This window comes from Myotis myotis, unplaced genomic scaffold (genome assembly GCF_014108235.1).
Source record: "Myotis myotis isolate mMyoMyo1 unplaced genomic scaffold, mMyoMyo1.p scaffold_m19_p_1, whole genome shotgun sequence".
NCBI lineage: Eukaryota > Metazoa > Chordata > Mammalia > Chiroptera > Vespertilionidae > Myotis > Myotis myotis.
In genome coordinates this window covers 161,972,578-161,994,109 of record NW_023416313.1, presented here as the reverse complement: position 1 = coordinate 161,994,109, position 21,532 = coordinate 161,972,578, and the positions used below count along the sequence as shown (strand labels likewise).

Genomic DNA, 21,532 nt, shown 5'->3' with positions numbered 1-21,532 from the left:
TGCTGCTATATAATATGAGTACATATAGCATTCTCAGAATACTTTTTGCAAGGTATTTAGCCCTGGAACAAAATAAGAGTTTTAGAAATATTTTACTCCCTAAGTACACAATGAAAATGCATGAATTTTAATTTCCACATTAATATTATTATGTACAAAAATAGCCAAGATTTGGAAGCAGCCAAAGTGTCCCTCAGTAGATGAATGAATAAAAAAGCTGTGGAACAGCCTGGACTATGTGGCTCAGTGGTTGAGCATCGACCTATGAACCAGGAGGTCACAGTTCTATTCCCCGTCAGGGCATATGCCCGGGTTATGGGCATGGGGGAGGCAGAAGAAGGTATTGGGGGGGATAAATGGTGAAGGAAGAAGACTTGACTTGGTGTGGTGAACACACAATACAATATACAGATGATGTATTACAGAACTGTACACCTAAAACCTATAAAATTTGATTAACCAATGTTACTCCAATAAATTCAATAAAAGGGGGGAATTGCCTTTTCCACAACTAGATCATCAACTCGTAAATCATCACTTTCTGATTTGACTAAGTTATATTCTAGCCGGAACCGGTTTGGCTCAGTGGATAGAGCGTCGGCCTGCGGACTGAAAGGTCCCAGGTTCGATTCCGGTCAAGGGCATGTACCTGGGTTGTGGGCACTTCCCCAGTGGGGGATGTGCAGGAGGCAGCTGATCGATGTTTCTCTCTCATCGATGTTTCTAACTCTCTATCTCTCTCCCTTCCTCTCTGTAAAAAATCAATAAAATATATTTAAAAAAAAAAAAAAGTTATATTCTATGCCATGCATCATGTTATGAATCAAAGCAGCTATCATCTCCAAATCTGGTTGAGTCTGCTCTAAAATACTCCTCCATTTTTGTTTTCTTTTTTATTTAAAATTTTAAAATAAACAGAATTTTTTAAAAAAGGAGAAAAATTACAATCACAAACACCTCTACTAGTCACTTTTCTCACTCCCCCTTTTTTTCCCCACTTTCCTCCAGCAGCCACTCCTTATTCCTCACTCAAAAGAGGAAAAATCTAAATATCCCCTCAGTGTGCTTCTCTCTAGTTTTGAGAATATAGGTGAAAATCTCAGATTTGGTCAATTCACCAGAATGGATTTTCAGGGTAGGGCAAGGTAGAAGCTAAACCACACTGTGCCCCCCATCATCTTGGCTACAGAATTTGTTTCTGTCCTGGTAAGCAGTTTTTAAGTTATATTTCTTCCTTATTGTTTTAAGTAGTTTTTTTTATTTGACTATCTTTTGTTCATTTTATGAGAAAATTCCAATCCCCCACTTTAAACTAAATACACCAGGTTAAGAGTGAGTCAACTATTTTAAACCTAAATGAGTCCAGGACCAGTTAGCGTTGAGCCTGTGACTATCTGTGCACACTGGATTGGTATAGGAAAGCTGGAAGTACAAGCACCGGTTAAGATGAAGATGGTAATCCCAAAAGAGGAGATGGGGCCCTGGCCCAACATGGTGGCAGTAAGAATGGAAATAAAGGGGCAAAAACATTAAAGGACTTTTCATAAGGAATAAAGGGAACACCCAGCCTAAAACTCTTCAATGGTTTCCAGTTGCCTTTAGGATAAAAACAAAATTCTTAACAAAAATTATAAAGATATACATCAGCCATCAGCCCTCTGCCCACCTCTACAGCTTCCTCCTAGCCCATTCATCACCTTTGTTCACCCTTTCCTGTCTATGCTCCAGCCACACAGGCATTCTCACAGGCCCTGGAATGCATCAAGTAAGCACCGCCTGCTTAAGTTAAGGTCCTTGACATGCTGTTCCCCTGGTCTGAACACTCTTCCCCGTTCCTTTACTGGGCTTACTCCTACTACTTAGCTTTCAAATCTCAACTCCGTTCTCACTTCCTCAGGGACGCCTTCCCTGGTCGTGCAAATTAGGCCAGTCCCCCGTTATGTGTTTTCAAAACACTACTTTTCCTTCATGACATGAATCAGTGTATAATCCACTTACCGACTATGAAATTACACAGTTGATAATTATCTCATTAATCCTGCTTTTGCTACTAAATTCTAAACTCTTTGTGGACAGAGACAGTCTTTGCTCACAAACGTCTACTGGCGGGGGAGTATTAGCATAACACCTCACACAAAATACTCAATGTGTGGGTGGATGGGTGGCTGAACAAAGGCTAGCTGAACTTTTGATCCTAGGTGAGACTACAAAACTGACAGAAAATTAGGAGCCCTGGCTGTGTAGCTCAGGTGGTTAGAGTGTCATCCGACACACCAAGATTGAGGGTCATCCCCTGGTCAGGGCATATCTGAGAATCAACCAGTGATCACTTCTCAGCCTTTTGGCTAAGATCAAGCGAAGGATCAACCAATGAATGCATAAATAAGTGGAACAACAAATCAATGTTTCTCTCAAATCAATAAAACAAAATGAAAAACAAGGGAGTGTCAAGGCAATTCAATGGGGAAAGTAGTGTCTTTTTTTTTTTTTTTTAATATATTTTATTAATTTTCTACAGAGAGAAAGGGAGAGAGATAGAGAGTTAGAAACATCGATGAGAGAGAAACATCAATCAGCTGCCTCCTGCACATCTCCTACTGGGGATGTGCCCGCAACCCAGGTACATGCCCCTGACCGGAATCGAACCTGGGACCCCTCAGTCCGCAGGCCGACGCTCTATCCACTGAGCCAAACCGGTTTCGGCAGTAGTGTATTTTCAACAAATAATACTGGGACAACTGGATATTCACATACAAAAAGATAAACTTGGATATGGACATATATGTAATACCTTAATCAATAAAGAAAGGAAAAGAAAGAAAAGATAAACTTGGGCCCTTACCTCACACATACAAAAAATAACTCAAGATAGATCAGAAAACTAAACGTGAAAGCTAAAACTATAGAAGTTTGCGGAAGGGATGGGGGGAACAGGAGAAAATCTTCAAGATTTTGACCTAGACAAAGATTTCTTAGACACAACACCAAAATCATTTTTATTTTTCAATTACAGTTGACATATATTGTTATATTCGTTTCATGTATACACCCCAGTGATTAGACATTACATAACATACTGATTATCCCGATAAATCTCACAGCCATCTAACACCATACGTAGTTATTGGAACATTACTATACTGTACTTCACATCCCCATGATATTCTGTAACAACCAATTTTACTTCTTAATCCCTTTACCTTTGTCACCCATCCCCTCAATTCCCCTCCCATCTGGCAACAGTCGAAATGTTCTCTGTATCTATAAATCTGAGAAATTGTATTTTAAACATAATTAGAAAAATAAGGACTTTGTGCGATCTTTTCATGTATACATTTAAAGTTATAATAAAATTTCTTGGCAGTCAATTTATGCCCAGATGACTAACAATAGTCAAGCTAAAAATGCTAAAGTTCTATAAAGCAAATTTAAATTTCTCAGATTTCTAAAATTTGGAATCACAAAGCACAAAACTATAAATAAGTAACATCTATAAACACATAGTTCTAGACTATTTTCTTGCAGACTATTTACTTTAGTCAAACTTTCCATCTTCAAAATATTAATAACTTACCAAATCCCAAAGTCCAACTTGCCCAGATCTGGCCCCAGCTGCCACCAAAGTTCTAATTTCTGATGGATGAAGAGCCATAGAGAATATTGAACCTTTGGTAACTTTACAAACAGTATCTTCACTAATGACCATGCCACTTAAATTGGCTTTGTAGCTGAGAAAATTAAAAAGTTATATTTTAGACATAAAACCATTCTTAATTGACAAAATAAGTAAAAAGATGACACAAAAAAGAAAAAAAACACAATTAGTAAACAAATGTGGGGAAATATTCAACTTCCTGACAACCAAAGAAATCAAAGTAAATAATGAGGTACTATTTTTCACTTATAAAACACTAGTAGGCTACAGTTAAACACATACATTCATATATATTGCTAGTGACAGAGAAAATTCATATAAGATTTCAAAAGAAAAAAAGATTTTGAAAAACAATTCACCAATGTGTACTAAAAGCCATAAATATGTCCATAATATCTGACACATTAATCTCACTTCTGGAATCTATCCTAAGGAAATAATCTATTATCAAACATATATACTTCAACAAACACATGCACACATACAAGCACACAAAACTAAATAGAAAACAAATCCAAATACCATGAGGGTAAGAGAAGGTTAAGGTAAATTCCACCTACTCAATAAAATATTCTGCAATTAAAAAATTTAAAGAATCTAGTAACGTTCAACCACAATGTTAATGAAAAAGTATAATGAAAAATTATATAAACATTAGAACATGACAAACCAATATCACCCCAATAAATTCAATAAAAAAGAAAATAAAAGAACATAGAGTAAAAATGTTTGTGGATTCAGTCATTCAAATGAATATATACTAGGTGCCAGGCACTATTCTGGGAATTGAGACAAAACCCCTACATTCATGAAGCTTATATCCTAGAGGTATTGCATATGGCAATACTTTAAAGGAAATATACAAAATCAACAGTTGTTAGGAAATATTATGGGTAAAATTTTCATCTCATTTTTCAAAATTTCCAGTTTTATAGTCTTTATAAATTAAAGGTCTCAGAAAATGTGAATAAAGACCAGGAATTTTAACTGACCTTTTAATGCTCGATAACTCCTTCTCATTATTCTTACTATTGGTCTGAAACAATGGGAGAGATCAAAGTACTAAGTTAATATATGTACCGAATTTTCATTAACAAATGATTCTAAAAGCTTATGTAAGCCTACCCAACTGATACCTTGTTCACTTCTGCCCAAGTCTGCAGAAATCCTTTAAGTAGTTCACTGTTATCATCTCGATTTTCAGGAGTCATTGCTAAAGGCCCAGGAGGTAACAAAGGCTGTTATAAAAAAATAAAAACATATAAAAGAGTTGATTGTCGCCCTGCCCTGGAATAGAGGCTTGAGATTTTCACAACTTTACTTTCAATTCCAAAAATAGGGGTGACACATCATTAGCATTCAAAAATAGTTCTTCAATGAATGAATGTCAGGTATCCTGTAAGTAATAAAATGTATTATCTTTTAATCATCTCAATCCAATAAAGGAGATATCACATTTTAAAAACACTGGAATGAAATTTAGAGAAGTTAACTTACCCAAAGCTCCACTGCCAATAACTGGTTATGAGAGTTGATTCAGACAGTTCAATTTCATTAATCAGAGTTATTATTCTATGCCAGTGTTCTTAAAAAGAGATTGTAACCTATGGGTCGTGAAATCACTTTAATGTCACAACCAGCAATGTGTTTTAGTGAATAAGAATAGAATAGGGAAAAAAAAAAAAAAGAATAGAATAGAAAATACAAAAGTGCATTGCATGTTGTAAGGGTAAGTATCATTTCACAAGTTTTGTTTTACGGGGGTGTGTGTGTGTGTGTGTGTGTGTGTACGTGTGTGTGTGTAATGAGTTCAATGTAAATATATTTCTTATTTTGAGTGCAGGCTTCAAAAAATTTTGAAAGCTACTCTTCCCATAGTACCTTAATTTGCAATTCACTTCCAAAGTATGAGCCTAATGAGTGTTATCTTCCAAATTATAATTAAACACTTGGAGGAATAGAGTGTTAAAAACACTAGGTGCTCTTGAATAAAAAATATAATTATTTAGACTAAAATTATTTAAGATTAAAATCTTATTTAGACAATAACTTGGTAAATAAGACTGTTTCCGCCCGGACAGCATAAAATTAAACTATAGCTAAAAACTCCATTACTATTAACACATATTATTTATCAATAATATTAATAACTACCATTTATTGATTACTTACTAAGCCCTAATAAAATGTAAGGATCTTTATAGAAACTATTTCATTTAACCCTCGCAACACCCTACTGAAGTTTCTATTATTGCTGCAATTTTAAAAACGGGAAAACCGGGACTCAATGACACAATCCTACAATCCCATAGCAGGTACACCAGCAGAGATATAGAATCCAACCGAGGAATGACTAAGAAATCTTAGTCATTAAACCAGCAATTTTCAATCTTTTTCATCTCATGGTACACATAAACTAATTACTAAATTCTGTGGCACACCAAAAAATGTATTTTTGGCCAATCTGACAAAAAAAAAATAGGTATAATTCTGATTCATTCACACAGGACAGCTATTATCATTTTATCTGACAATGTAAGGCAAAAGAGATCAGTGCCCCTAACTAGTCAGGGATTGCATGTTTTAAAAATTTTGGGGGAACACTGGTTGAAAACTGCTGCATTAAACCATTCAACAGTCAAGTACCAAATTAATAAATACAAATTAAACATAATTTAGTGACCTGATAATCTAATTTCAAGCACTTCAAAATTTTCAGTATTTTATTGAGTTAATATATTGTATTTGCACTCTTTCTTACATTTTCATCTTCTACTACTGTTGGCTGGGTTGGGGTTTCCGGTAATGAAACTCCTAAAGGATCTACATTTAGTAATCGCATTGACCTTCTACATCCAATTCCATTTTCTCTCTTCTTGGGCTTCTTTCTAAAGAAGTGGAAAAAACTCATGTTATACTCAGAAAAGTTATATGAATTTACTAATATTAAGGGAATAACTTCTAGGACTATATCTCATGGATATAGTCACACACTGCAATATGTACATGGCTATACTGATTTTATTTTATTTTTTTTAAATATATTTTATTGATTTCTTACAGAGAGGAAGGGAGAGGGATAGAGAGTTAGAAACATCGATGAGAGAGAAACATCGATCAGCTGCCTCCTGCACACTCCCTACTGGGTATGTGCCTGCAACCAAGGTACATGCCCTTGACCGGAATTGAACCTGGGACCTTTGAGTCCGCAGGCCGACGCTCTATCCACTGAGCCAAACCGGTCAGGGCAGCTATACTGATTTTAATTAACGCTCTGAAAGCATAATAAATGTTCATCATGGGAAGATGAAGGGTGTTAAAAAAAAATTATGACACCCTCACAATTTTGTTTGTTTGTTAACATGAATGATTTTCCTACATCAAAATGTGCAAACTTTCAAAAAAAATTGTGGCATACATATCAAATAGAATAATTTGTAGCCAGAATAAAGAATTAAATATTATGTTAATATGAAATGAACTCATAAGGAAACAAAAACAAGGTCTAGTACATTTAAATATGATTTTATTTTTTACACAAAGGGTACATATACACATACATTTGTGCATGCTGAGATCACCTATTGGAGAATATACATGAAACTATTAAGAGTGGTTTCCTCTAGGTGGAAGGCCTGAAGAACTAAGGTCTAGGATGGGAAAGAGACAAACATGTCCTTATATTCCCTTCCATACAGTTTACTTTTTAAAAAACATATGCAGGGTGGGGCAAAGTAGGTTTACAATTATGAGTACGTGAAAGTTTATTCTTTTTACTTATGTATTATTGTATTATTTTCCATACAAACAACTGTTGACCTATGTTTGCCCCACTCTGTATATACCCTACATTTTAATGCACTATTTTTCTTTTTTAATTTTTATTATTATTTTTTAATATGTTTTTATTGATTTCAGAGAGGAAGAGAGAGGGAGAGAGATGGAAACATCAATGATAAGAGAGAATCATCGATCGGCTGCCTCCTGAATGCCCCCCACTGGGGATCGAGCCCGCAATCCAGGCACATGCCCTTGACTGGAATTGAACCTGGGACCCTTCAGTCCACAGGCCGACGCTCTATCCACTGAGCCAAACCAACTAGGACCTATTTTTCATTTTATTTTTTTTTTCCTATTTTTCATTTTAAAATAGTAGTTCAGAACTTTCAGTTTCTGATTCCACATGTAGAGAACTTGAAAGTCACCACTCTGTCTCATGCTGAGGGGTGGGGGCGGCCAGGGTGAGGTCAATGGGGGGAAAAAGTATGTTTAATACTTTCAACAATAAAGAATTTAAATTTTTTTTAAAAAGGTAGGCAGAAAAATCAACAACTTTTCTAGGATCCTTAAGAATGTCAAGGCCACAGTGAAAACAACTGACCCCAATATTGGAGAGCCACACAGGAAAACACGGGACTCATGGCTTACTGGAGCAGGGACGCAGGAATGAAAGCCGCCAGGGAAACCAGTGTCTGAACCACCAGAAAAACCTAAACTGTAATTGACCAACTGCTGGAGGCTCAGTGTAGACAAGTCTGGGAGTTAAAAACCCCATGAGAGTCTACACAAAACCTGCACATGGATGTGTATAGTACATTCATACAACAACAAAAATTAATGAAATAAAGCTGTACATATCAACATGAATGAATTTTAAGATATATAAATGCTAGAGGCCCAGTGCACAGATTCATGCACACTGAAAGTAAATTAATTAGAAGGTGGCCGACAGGGCAGGACTGGGTGAGACGGGATGGACACGCCCTGGAGCCAACCTCTCACGGTCCCTCCCCTGACAGACGGCCGCACCTGGGGCAGCACCCGGGGCTCGAAGGGTGTCTGTGGAGTGAGCAGGGTCCCTCCAGCATGTAGGGTCCCTCGGCCTGGCCTGTGGGGATTGGGCCGAAACTGGCAGTCCAACATCCCCCAAGGGGTCCCAGAGTGCGAGAGGGCACTCTGCAAAGTTGCTGTCACTTGGCAGCTCCTGCGTTGAGCATCTGCCCCCTGGTGGTCAGTGTGTGTCATAGCTACTGGCTGGTCGCCCAGTCACTGAAGCTTTTATATATATAGACTAGGGGCCCGGTGCACGAAATTCGTGCACTGGGTGGGGGGGGGGGGGTGTCCCTCAGCCCAGCCTGTCCCCTCTCACACACTGGGAGCTCTCAGGCGTTGACCCCCATCACCCTCCGATCGCCTGATCGGCCCCTTGCCCAGGCCTGACGCCTCCGCCAGAGGTGTCAGGCTTGGACAGGGGGCCCCCATCTCCCCCCAATCACTGGCTCTGGCCCCCGCCCAGGCCTGAGGCCTCTGGCCCAGAAATCATGCCTGGGCAGGGGACCCCCATCTCCCTCTGATCGCTTGCTCCACCCCCCGCCCAAGCCTGACGCCTCTGACCCAGGCTTCAGGCCTGGGCAAGGGGACCATCATACCCCCCAATCCCCGGCTCCGCCCCCCACCCAGGCCTGATGCCTCGGCCAGAGGAGTTGACCCTCATCACCCTCCGATCACCAATCACCGGATCGGCCCCTTGACCAGGCCTGAGGCCTCTGGCAGAGGTGTCAGGCCTGGGCAGGGGACCCCCAGCTCCCCGCGGTTGCAGGCTCCGCCCCTGCCCAGGCCTAACGCCTCTGGCCTAGGCGTCTGGCCGGGCAGCGGGGACCCGCAGCTGCAGCAGCCCCGCGATCGTGGGCTTCGCTTTAGGCCCAGGCAAGGGACCCCTAGCTCCCGGGACTGCCAGCTTCGACCGTGCCCAGCTCCCATCGCTGGCTCCACCCCTACTTCCTGCTATCACTGGGCAGGGCGGCAAAGGCGCCTGATTCTCCGATCATGGCTGGGGGGCAGGGCAAAGGCGGCCCCAGGGCTGCCTTTGCCCTGCCCCCCAGCTCTTAGCTCCCCGCTGGGTTTCCGATCACTGTCAGTGGCAGGGGGCTTCTTCCTGCTTTCCCTTTCGCCTCCCTGCATTGTGCCTACATATGCAAATTAGCCGCCATCTTGTTGGCAGTTAACTGCCAATCTTAGTTGGCAGTTAACTGCCAATCTTAGTTGGCAGTTAATTTGCATATAGCCCTGATTAGCCAATGAAAACGGTATCGCCGTACGCCAATTACCATTTTTCTCTTTTATTAGTGTAGATGAGAAAAAAAAGAAAATCCAAAAATATAAAAATGGCATTGTATGTGGACACCAAAAAACGGCAAAATTAAATATATTGTTATGGATACATTCATCAGTAGTAAAACTATAAATAAACTCAAGAAGTGATTATCACAAAATTCAGCATAATAGTTACATCTGAAGGAAGGTGTATATATGGGCCTTCAAAGGCACTATAATTTCTATTAACCTGGATGGCAGGTACATGAGTGGTTGCTTGTATTACTATTATTTTCTCAACTATACAAATATTTTATATGTGCTTCTTTTGTATGTATATTTAATTTTTTTTTTATTTTAAACCCCTCTGGATTGTCAAAACATCAACTTTACAGAAAAAGAAAGAAAAATTATGGAAACTGTCCAAAGTTAGTACCACAGCTATAAGTTGCAGAATCAAAATTTGAAATCAAGTTTGCCAAATTCCAAGAGCTATGCTCTTTCCTTTAAATTATATAATTTCCACTCTCCCAACTTGATACTAATACCTATAAAGTCATGCACTGCTTTGCCATGTTTTGGTCAACAATGGAATACATATACCACAGTGGTCCCATAAGATTATAATGAAAATGAAAAATTCCTATTGCCTAGCCTAGTGACTTTGTAGCAGTCATAACATTGTAGCACAAGGCATTACTGCTGTGTGCCTCGCCAGTCTATTGATTGCTATCACCTAGAAATGCCGGGGGCACTCACCCGGACCCCAGTGAGTTTCCCAGACATCTCCCCTTTCTAAACCAACGTTACAACTGGACCTCCTCTTACAGTGATTGCAAGATGCCCTTTGGCAATAACCATTAGGAAACTTTAAAGAGAAAAAAAGAATTTATTATTTACAGGCCCTGGAACCTACAAGGAATGCCAGGGAGCATACAGCCAGATCAAGGATAGACAGAAAGCAAGAGCCTAAGGTTCTGCTTTTATTGGGTCGAGGATGGGAGTCTACGGTTTCACCAGAGGATTTTGGGGGGTTTTTTCCTCACCAGAGGATATTTTTCCATTGCTTTTAGATAGTGGAAGGGTGGAGGGGGAGAGGGAAGGGGAAGGGAAGGGGGAGAGGGAGGAGGAGGGGGAGGGGAAGGGGAGGGGGACAAGGAAAGGGAGAGGGAGGAGGAGAGTGAGGGGGAGAGAAAAAAACCTCAGTGTGAGAGAGACATTGGTTGGTTGCCTCCCATACATCAAGGAGCAAACCTACAACCCAGCTGCCTCCCGCACATGCCCCAACCGGAGCTGGGGTACAAACCTGCAATCCAGGTATGTGCCCTTGACCAGGAATTGAACTGATTTCCCTTCGGTACACAGGCCAATGCTCTAACCACTTAGACACACTGACCAGGGCTCACTATAGGGTTTTACAGGCTCACTCTGTTTTCTTTTAAATCTTTATTGTCAAAAGTATTACACATGTCCCTATTTTTCTCCCCATTGACCCCTGCTGGCTCGCCCTAGCCCCCACCTCACTCTTTATTGGTGAATTTAAAACGTAAGAGTGGGAATTTAAAGCACTAGAAAAGAAAAACAAAACAAAACTAAGCAGCCCAAATGGTTAGTTGTCATCATCAACCACGATCTCTAAGTATGGGGAGGCGGCCTGGCTCTTTATCTAGTGGCTGGCAATGTATTTATTCTAGTTAGCCATCCTTGAAGCCAGATGCCTGTGAAATGAATGTCTCTTTGAAACGCATGCCTCAGTCAGGCACTTGCATTTAAAAAAAAAAAAAAAAAAAGCCTACTGTCAGGGCTTTATTCTACAACTAGAGGCCCAGTGCACGGATTCATGGTGGGGTCCCTAGGCCTGGCCACCAGACGCCTACTCGGTTCCCCGCCTCCCCCCCTCCTCACCACCGCACTGCCACTGCAGTGGGCGGGCTGATTGGGGCCTGCTGGCCGGGGGAGGGACAGGGCGCAGGAGGTTGGCTGCTGGCACCAAGGAGGGAGCCAGCCCTTGGCCCCTCTGGGAAAGGGGCCGCATCTACCGCCACCTACCCCCGGTTCCCTGTCCCAGCCCAGGACACAAAGGCCCCGGTGGGGTCAGGAGAGAAGGCAACAGTCGCTGGGCTGGGCACAGAAGGAACGGACACCAGACACTGACATCCAGCCACCACGCAGTTCCACCCCCCCTCCCCCTTCCCTCGCTGCCATGCCGCCACGGGCAATGGGCCCATTGGCCGGCTGGCTGTGGGGAGGGTTGGGAAGGAGGGACCGCAGGCGGTTGGCTGTTGAGTGTCTGCCCCCTGGTGGTCAACGCGTGCCATAGTGACTGGTCATTCCGGTCATTCAGTTGCAAGGGTCGCTTAAGCTTTTATATACATAGATTATGGATTTGTGATGGTGCTACTGTAAACAAACCCACTATGGTATAAACGTATAGCAGACATAATTACAGTAGTAGGCGATACCACTTAGGTTTGCAAAAGTGCTCTCTATGATGTTCACACCACAATAAAGTTGCCTAAGAACGAATCTGGGAACAAATCACCAATCTTTACTAATAAAAAATATGCAAACATAAAGCTATTAATCAGCTGGCAACATAACCAGTGCTACTTCTTTGCAGGGTTAATAACTTTCCTCTTCTAACATTACACACTTGCAAATATATAGCCATAATTAAGTTTAGCTTTCCTAAAGTTAATTCACCTGTATTAGAATCAAACCAAGGCCCTGGCCCGACAGCTCAGTTGGTTAGAGCCATGATCAGCAAACTGCAGCTCGCGAGCCACATGCGGCTCTTTGGCCCCTTGAGTGTGGCTCTTCCTAAGCCTTAGGAGGACCCTAATTAAGTTAATGACAATGTACCTACCTATATAGTTTAAGTTTAAAAAATTTGGCTCTCAAAAGAAATTTCAATCATACTGTTGATATTTGGCTCTGTTGACTAATGAGTTTGCCGACCACTGGGTTAGAGCATCGTTCTGATATGCCAAGGTTATGGGTTGGATCCTCGGTCAGGGCACATACAAGAAGCAACCAATAAGTGGAACAACAAATCGATCTCTCTCTCTCTCTCTCTCTCTTCCCTCCTTCTCTCTCTAAAATCAATAAGTTTTTAAAAAATCAAACCAATTAAAGTGATGCTATATTTCATTACCATTAGCATTAAACAAATGATCTAAAGATACCAAGATTTTTAGATTCTTCATTTATACATAAGCACTGCTAAAATGCAGTAGATAGAACTTAAGCTAAGGAAGCCTGGAGCTCAGATCCTAAAACTTCCACTTCTGAGCTATTTTGACCTTAAGCAAATTACTTTACCTCTTTGAGCCTGTTCTCTATTTCACAAAATAGATATATTACCTCCAACATTTGGTTGTTATCAGAAGTAAGTGAGATAAAGCCCTAGCTGGTTTGGCTCAGTGGATAGAGCATTAGCCTGTGGACTGAAAGGTCCCGGGTTCAATTCCAGTCAAGGGCACATGCCCAGGTTGCAAGCTCCATCCCCAGTAGGGGGTGTGCAGGAGGCAGCTGATCAATGATTCTCATCATTGATGTTTCTAACTCTCTCTTCCTATCCCTTCCTCTCTGAAATAAAAAAAATATATATATATATAGCCCTAACCGGTTTGGCTCAGTGGATAGTGCGTCGGCCTGCGGACTGAAGGGTCCCAGGTTCGATTCCGGTCAAGGGCATGTACCTTGGTTGTGGGCACATCCCCAGTAGGGGGTGTGCAGGAGGCAGCTGATTGGTGTTTCTCTCTCATCGATGTTTCTAACTCTCTGTCCCTCTCCCTTCCTCTCTATAAAAAATCAATAAAATATATTAAAAAAATAAAAATAAAATAAAATTAAAATTAAAAAAAATACACACACACACATATATAGAGAGAATTAAATGAGATAAAATAGGACAAAAATTTTAGGTCACTGCACTGTATTTTATAGATGTTCAATAAATGTTCATTTCCTTCCTTTATTCTAGTAATGTAAAAGAAAACAAACTGAGAAAGAAAAAGGCAGAAAAGTTAAAAGAAAGTAGAAGAATCTTTAAGAATAACAGTTTTCAGTGAGAGGAAGTAGAAGAGTGTACAAGGGGGGTAAATGGTAATGGAAGGTGACTTGACATGGGGTGGTAAACACAAAATACAATACACGATGATGTATCATAGAATTGTATACCTGAAATCTATGTAATTTTATTAACCGTTCTTACCCCAATAAATTATATTAAAAAGGGGAAAAAAGAATAATAGTTTTCTAGGCAAAAATAAGAATAATTTAGTGAAAGTAAAGATTTCCCTCCATTAACAGCAACAGTATTAAATAGAAATAAAATTCAGCTTTCAAGATTCAATTTCCTCTATATTCCTTTGATGAGGATGAGAACTTTAGTTATTAAAAAGTAGCATTCTCTCAGAAATACTATAAGGATTAAGATTAAATTACAGAGTTTCTGATCTTACTTATTTTACTATGCTGAATCACTTTTTCAAATTATAAAACAACTCAGCAATATATCATGGAGCAGACACTGCAAATCATATCTTTTACCTTCTGGATTCTGAAGGCTGTCTCTTCTTTATCATTTCACGGAACCTTGCAGCTGACTGCAAAATATACAAAGTATATACACATAAAAATAATAGCTTATAACTACACAGCTTACCTTTTAAAATATTAAGTATCTGCCACTATATCCACATAAACTAAGATCTATACAGGAAATAAAGATCCTTAAAATGATACCCGCTCTTGGTAGTAGACCTGAGATGATTATTCTACCCTATATAATAAAAAGCTAATATGCAAATCAACTGAATGGCAGAACCACCGGTTGCTATGATGTGCACTGACCACAGGGGGCATACGCTCAACAAAGGAGCTTTCCCCTGGTGGTCATGCACTCCTACAGGGGGAGTGCCGCCCAGCCAGAAGCCGGGCACACGGCTGGCGAGGGCAGCAGCGGTGGCAGGAGCCTCTCCCACCTCCAAGGCAATGCTAAGGATGACCCGTCAGTCAGACATCCCCTGAGGGCTCCCAGACTGCGAGAGGGAACAAGCAGGCTAAGGGACACCCCCCCCACACACACCAGTGCATGAATTTCATGCACTGGGCCTCTAATCAATAATAAAAGCAGCCTGGCCGGTGTGGCTCAGTGGTTGAGCGTCAACCTATGAAACCATGAGGTCAAGTTCGATTCCCTGTCAGGGCACATGACTGGGTTGCGGGCTCGGTCCCCAGTGTGGGGCCTGCAGGAGGCAGCCAATCAATGATTCTTTCTCATCATTGATGTTTCTATCTCTCTCTCCCTCTCCCTTCCTCTCTGAAATAAAAAAAATATATAAAATAATAATAGCCCTGGCCAGTTTGGCTCAGTGGATAGAGCGTCGGCCTGCGGACTGAAGGATCGCAGGTTCGGTTCCGATCAAGGGCATGTACCTGGGTTGCAGGCACATCCCCAGTAGGAGGTGTGCAGGAGGCAGCTGATAGATGTTTCTCTCTCATCGATGTTTCTAACTCTCTATCCCTCTCCCTTCCTCTCTGTAAAAAAATCAATAAAATATATTTTAAAAATAAATAAATAAAATAATAATAACAAAAGCAAATATCTAATACTGTCTAAAGTACTGACATTCTGATGCCTTAAACCAAGTTGCTAATGAGTTTACAGGATTAAACATTAAACATTTAATCAAATATACTATTACAAATTAAATGGTTTAACTTCCAATAAGGCAATCATACTTTGATATTTTCTAGAAAAGTTATGTTATACTTTAATAAATCAAATCAGAATTTCTGTTAACTAAAAATCAAAATTAGAGATAGTCTGTCTAAATTTCTCATGAACTGTCATTTAGTTACATAAAATTATATTAACTCACCCTCCCCTCAAGATGCAAACACATACTGAATATTTGGGAATCTGGTATTCGGAGAATTCAATTTATTATTTTTGGGAAAACATCACACATCCTCCTAAACAGTTATTCTCTCACACATAGAAGTTTACTGCCCAGTGTAAAGACACCATGTAAATTATACATTTAATTATAATGATTATAAGATATTAGTATAGATCTACCCATTTATCCTTAACACTCCCTACACAAGTCTTATTCCCATCTATCATTACAGTCTAAGATTTATATTTTAAAAAAGCTTGTCTTCTCCTTCATCTACCACACATCCTTCAACCCATTCCTCCTTCTCCTTTATCCATTAAAAAAACCACTAAAACATACCCTGTTTCTTTGACTCCAAGACAATTTTTCATAAGCCATCATTACTTTATGTACCACCAGAGGAGAGAGGGGAGGAGGTACCAGTTACAGTTTTAAGATGCTTATTTCGAAAATATTAAAATTAAAGAAAAGTCTTGGAATTAATAAAGTATGGTAACCTCTTTCTATTAAGTGCAAAACTTGCTCCTAATTTACTGTCCCTCACCTGACACGATGAAACCCGATACATGAATATTTTACTGACTTACTGGCAAGAGGAAAGGTATCTTGGTTTTAATTAGACAAACCTCAGACAACTGAAGTGAAGCAAAAAAGTTTGCATTTTCTGATATGTTCTTCAGTCTCTTCCTTTCATATGGTGACAATCCTGAAAAATCATCCTATGAATTACACCAAAAAGATTCTGTTAGTTTACATAATCCATAGCAAAAGCACCTCCCAAAACCAGGTGTTCAATTCTCTGCATGTATACTTTCCTTTAAATTGCACCTATTCTATTCATTTAATGTCTTATCGAATAGCACATAAACTCTGCTTTATTAGATGCTGAGTAACAGCGTTTGAATGTGGGATGATCACAGATATCTGTATGGCTTCCCAATTAAATAACAAGTGGCCGCGTAACAAGTCAAGTAGTAATAAGTGGAACAACAAATCGATGTTTCTCTATCTTTCTCTCTCCCTCCCTCCCTCTCTTATCTCTAAAATCAATTTTAAAAAATTTTAATACAAAACTCTGGTGGTAGAACCCTGCAACCAAGTTTTAACAAGCCCTCCCGGTAATTTTACTACAGGCTAGAACTTTGAGAACCACGGGTCTTAAATAATCCACTCCACACAGAGATGATTTGTTTAAAAGCACATGGTTTCTTAGAAGTGGCCATGCCTAAAACTGAGGCTTCCAACCCCCAGTCCAATGTACTGATGATCTACCCCACGCTGTCCCACCATAGGTCCTAGTTCTTACCTCTGAGACAATAAAGTATAAATTGCATTCCTATTTCATAAAAACACCTGAGTCATCCTATCTCCCTTTCCCTAACATCACTTTCTGTTCTCCTACTTCCATCAATTTTTTGGCATGTGGTGCAGTTTTATCTTATCTTGCATAAAATTTCTAGCCTGCACATTCAGGTAAAAAAATAAAGAAGAAAAAGAAATAAAAGACATCCAGACTGGAAAGGAAGAAATAAAACTATCTTTAATGCAGAGGACATGATCTTATATATATATAGAAAATCCTCAAGAATCCACACAAAAAAATATTAGAATAAATGGCCTCAGCAAAGTTGGAAGATATAAGGTCAATATACAAAAATCAGTTGTATTTGTATACACTAGAAATGAACAATCAGAAAATGTCGCTTTAAATGAAGTACAGCACTCCTGGTAGGCAATAGAAGTCAAAAGAATTAGATGCCTAATTTCTTAAGCTGATTCAAACTATTATTTTAAATAGAACTAATACATTTTCTCAGGTATCTTCTCTACTCCATCATTTGTCTCCTTTTTGTGTTTAAAGGAAATATTATTCGGCCCATCAATGCAACTAACTGATGGTGATTATCAGAACTTCTATTTTTAAAATAAGAAAATTGTGGGTAAACGGTAATTAAAGTCTTACCAGGCCTGATGTATCTTCATCGCTGTCTCCATCCTGACTGTCTTCCATCTCGACACTGAGAAGCCCTGTGTCCGACGTGCTCATGTGCTGTTTGTGATTTTCTGTGTGCACGTCCAAGGATGATTTTTGCAGAGTGGATTCTGTCTTAGAAGATGTGGTGGCTTTCATCTTCGGAGTTAAAACCTCCCTGAAAGTTTTCTTTATTTCGGTCTTCTTATATGTCTTACATGCTGCTTCATTGTTAGAATTCTTATCTAAGAGGGATTTGGGGAGCTTAAATGCATCTGGCTTGTAATCACTGAGTGAAAAGGGGACAAGACACACCTTAGCTGTTTTTTCTAAAACTAGTCTCCGAGATACGTCAGCGACGTCCTGGTTTTCTTTAAATTCATGCACCTATTCAGACCAATAAGGAAAAAGAGAGTTTTAGAATCCCAGGTCCTGCACCTTTGCTTACAGATCAGTGCAAACAAGTCTAATTGCTATTTCATAATGACAACATAAATCCAAATTGATAATCTAGAACTTCTCCCATCCAGAATCTAGACACCAAATGTATTAACCCAAATCATTACACTGGACACATTTCTTGCCCATATGAGTCCACCAGCCCAAAGATGATACCGTCATGACTATAACTTGTAACTGAGACGGCTCCCCGAGCTGTCATCGCCCGAGTAGCTGGAACTGTTCCCAGAGGAGAAGCTGACAACAGCTGCTGCAAAGGCAGATGTGCAGTCCCCGAGCCCATCCTCCACTGTTCCTGGGTTCAAAGGAACCTTCCTCTGCCCCGAAGGCCTGGACTCCCTAAAAGAAGACCAAGGCAGGGGTCGGCTTCCCTTCTGAAGGAAACCGGGGGAAGCCCGTGGAGCCACACGATGCCCGGCGGAGGGAAGTCGTTCGCGGGGAGTGGAAGTGCGGGGCGCCCGGTCCCCGAGCCGCTCCGCCCCCCGAGGCACTGACTCCCCGCGAAAACACCCGAAAGCGAGTCTCACCTTCACTTGGAGTCGCTGCCTGGAGCCCGCCTTCTCCTCCGCCGCCCCGCACAACCCCGACATCATCCTGCGGCGGAGCGGCCGGCGTCTTCCCGCCAATATGGGGCGGGAGGCGGCGCCGGGGGCGGGGAAGGCGGGCGGCGGCTCCGCTCCCAGCCGGGCTCCGGGGCGGGGCGCGCGGCCCGGGCTGCGGTCTCTTAAAGAAGCCAGCTTCCTCGTCTCAACCCAAACTCAAGTACGGTCCAACCTCGTCTCTCCGTCTCCCATCTCCAACAACGGGGTTCTAAGTTGCCACCCCGCCAAAAAAAGAGAAAAAATGTCTCGGTGGTTGACCAAAACTTCAGTTTCCGACCTGACCATCCTTTCATGCTGGCACCTCAGCATGACAAAAAGCATTTTGCAGGCAATGCTTTTGTTGCTGTCGATTAGCACAATTTTAAAACAAAGGGGCCATCAAGAGTTGCTAAGAGTGTGCAAGTGCTCACAAAACAGCAATCACAGGCAATTGAACGTAGGTTTTAAAAAAAAAAAAACCCTGTTGATTGGATAAGAAAAAGCAGCTGGTGATAGATAGCATTTCGGAGGCATGATATATGAAAAATTCCTTTAAGACTAGTGGGGGGGGTTCGATAAATTTAAGAAAATAAGTGTTTATTTATAGAGTGTTAACGTAAAAAACCATTGAAACCTGTAAAGAATTTTTGTGAGTTTATTTGAGCCAAACTGTCGACATATGCCGGGAAGCAGAACCTCAACGAATTGAGATAGTGCTCCGGAGTATGGCAGGGTTACATCCGTATTTATACATGAAATTCATTGGTGACAGATTTAAAGAGGTGGGATTAAGCGAAGCGGGGGGAAACCTCTGTGATAGGATAAAAAGTAAAATGATGGACACATACTTAGGTGGGTGCAGGATCAATTAACATGATAATGAAGGAATTTGTAGTATCTGTCATGGGGCCCAGAACATTTGGTTGTGCCCCAGGGGCTCCAAAAAAAGGGAAGTTACAAGTTACCCAGACATTTCAAGGGTATGTTATCTTAGAGGCAAAAAGGCAGATGGGCTCAGTAAGGATCAAAGTTGATCTTGTCAGTGAAGATACTGGCCTAGGACATAACTGCCCACCATAACTGCTTTTAGTTAAAGTTTAATTTCAGACCATCCTTTGTGGTTATTTTAGGTCTCTGAGTCTGCTAGGCTGCCACGCAGGCCTTCCCTCAGCTTGTCAGGTCAGCGTGTGGCCCCTTTCGTCCACAAGAGTAAACAGTGCATTATACATGTATGGTATACAAGAAAGGTTGAAACGGAATCATTTGGGGGCCTGGAACGGATTAATTCAATTTACATTATTTCTAATGGGGGGAAAAATGATTTGGTTTTCGAACAAATGGCTTCTCCAACAGCCTTCTGGAACAAATTAAGTCCACTGTACCTTAAAGACGCGATGGGATGTGATGAATATTTTCCCCTTGAATCCTGGTGATTTTGCTGCTGGCTGGTGCCGGGACCTCGCTTTGAAAACACCGGCACTTTTGCTGAGGAAACACTATCTTGCCTCGCAAGGTGAGACTGAAAAGGATTCAGACTCACTTAAATGCCCTCAAAAATAGAGAGGGAAAGCCTGGCTGGTGTGGCTCCATGGTTGAGCCTTGGCCTACAAACCAGGAGGTCACTGGTTGGATTCCCAGTCAGGGCACATGCCCAGGTTGCAGGCTGGACCCCCAGTAGGGGGCCTGCAGGAGGCAGCCAATCAATGATTCTCTCATTGATGTTTCTACCTCTCTCTCCCTCTCCCTTCCTCTCTGAAATCAATAAAAATATTTAAAAAAAAAAAAAAAAGAAATAGAGAGGGAAAGAAATTGAAATCAACGTTCACCCTTTACCTCGAGTCCCCTAGTTCCTTGTAACCCCACCACTAGGATAGTATGCCCTATGGCTACCGCATTATCTTCTTCTTCTTCCTAGGAAGGGAGGCATTTTGATTTCCCACTCCCACCCCACCCCCGAAAGCTGGTAACTTTCAGCTGGTTTAAATTTCACCAGCTCCTCTGCCCACCAATTAACAAATACTAATGATGACCTTAAGGAGCCTAAAGGTTGGGGAAAAAGTGGATCAAGTAATTTGTGTATCACAAAATAACATCAGATTTTAGTGCACGGTATTTCTTGTAGATAGCCATTTTATTTTTTCTTCAATTAGCAATAATCGTGCCTCCAATAAACCTTATTGGCTATGATACTGCCACTGCACAAAGCTAGATACAGCCATATTAATTTTATTTTCTGTTCTCTGGGTTGCCATGAGCCAAAACAATTGTCTCCCAACAAATTACTCCCTTTGGACAGCATAGTTTTAGAGCTGATACATTCATATTATAAAATTAAGGTCCTTTTCTTTCAATCCGAAACTGCTCCCTTGGTTGGTTACTTGGGTCTTCTCCTGTTCTTCACTGTAGACTTGCCCAATTTTATTTCTTCTCACAGCCAGCCCAATTATAAAACCCAGGTGAAATAATCCTATTAACAACACCTGCAAGCTGTCACCAGTCCTTGACTCAAAAATTACTGGTAAAATCAAACTTTTCATAGAGTCTGATCTATTATACCATGCTATTTCTGAACTTCAAGACTTTGTTCATGCTGTCCCTTCTCTCCCCACCACAGCAGTTGTAAAATCCGTTCTACGATGAAATGTGTTCTGACTTACAATTAGCCAATGTGTTTTACACAACCCGGCTAGTGAACTGCAATTGCTTCTGTTATAGTTCTATATGCCCTTGAAGACTTTCTGAATAAAACTCAAGCTTCTTTTTTTATTTTTAATATTTATATTTATTTATTATTTTAAAATTCAAGCTTCTTGAGAACATGAAGCATTTAACATTATTCCATATTCCTTGCAGAGCTAAGCAT

At 40.7% G+C, this 21,532-nt stretch overlaps 1 protein-coding gene and 1 pseudogene across 1 annotated transcript in view; both read right to left on the bottom strand.

The window, feature by feature from the left end:
- The window catches only part of WDR76 (WD repeat domain 76), a 30,320-nt gene extending 11,596 nt beyond the window's left edge, over positions 1–18,724 (bottom strand). Inside the window, exons 1-8 of the mRNA XM_036299730.1 lie at positions 18,616–18,724; positions 17,621–18,016; positions 16,284–16,376; positions 14,303–14,358; positions 6,417–6,543; positions 4,792–4,893; positions 4,648–4,691; positions 3,575–3,728 (exon numbers count right to left, since the gene is read on the bottom strand). Of these exons, the coding sequence (XP_036155623.1) occupies positions 3,575–3,728; positions 4,648–4,691; positions 4,792–4,893; positions 6,417–6,543; positions 14,303–14,358; positions 16,284–16,376; positions 17,621–18,016; positions 18,616–18,681 (1,038 nt within the window). The 5' untranslated portion in view covers positions 18,682–18,724. The remainder of the gene's footprint in view (positions 1–3,574; positions 3,729–4,647; positions 4,692–4,791; positions 4,894–6,416; positions 6,544–14,302; positions 14,359–16,283; positions 16,377–17,620; positions 18,017–18,615) is intronic.
- Positions 18,725–20,746: 2,022 nt separating this feature from the next.
- On the bottom strand, positions 20,747–20,876 carry LOC118661066 (annotated as a pseudogene).
- Between the last annotated feature and the right edge of the window lie 656 nt (positions 20,877–21,532).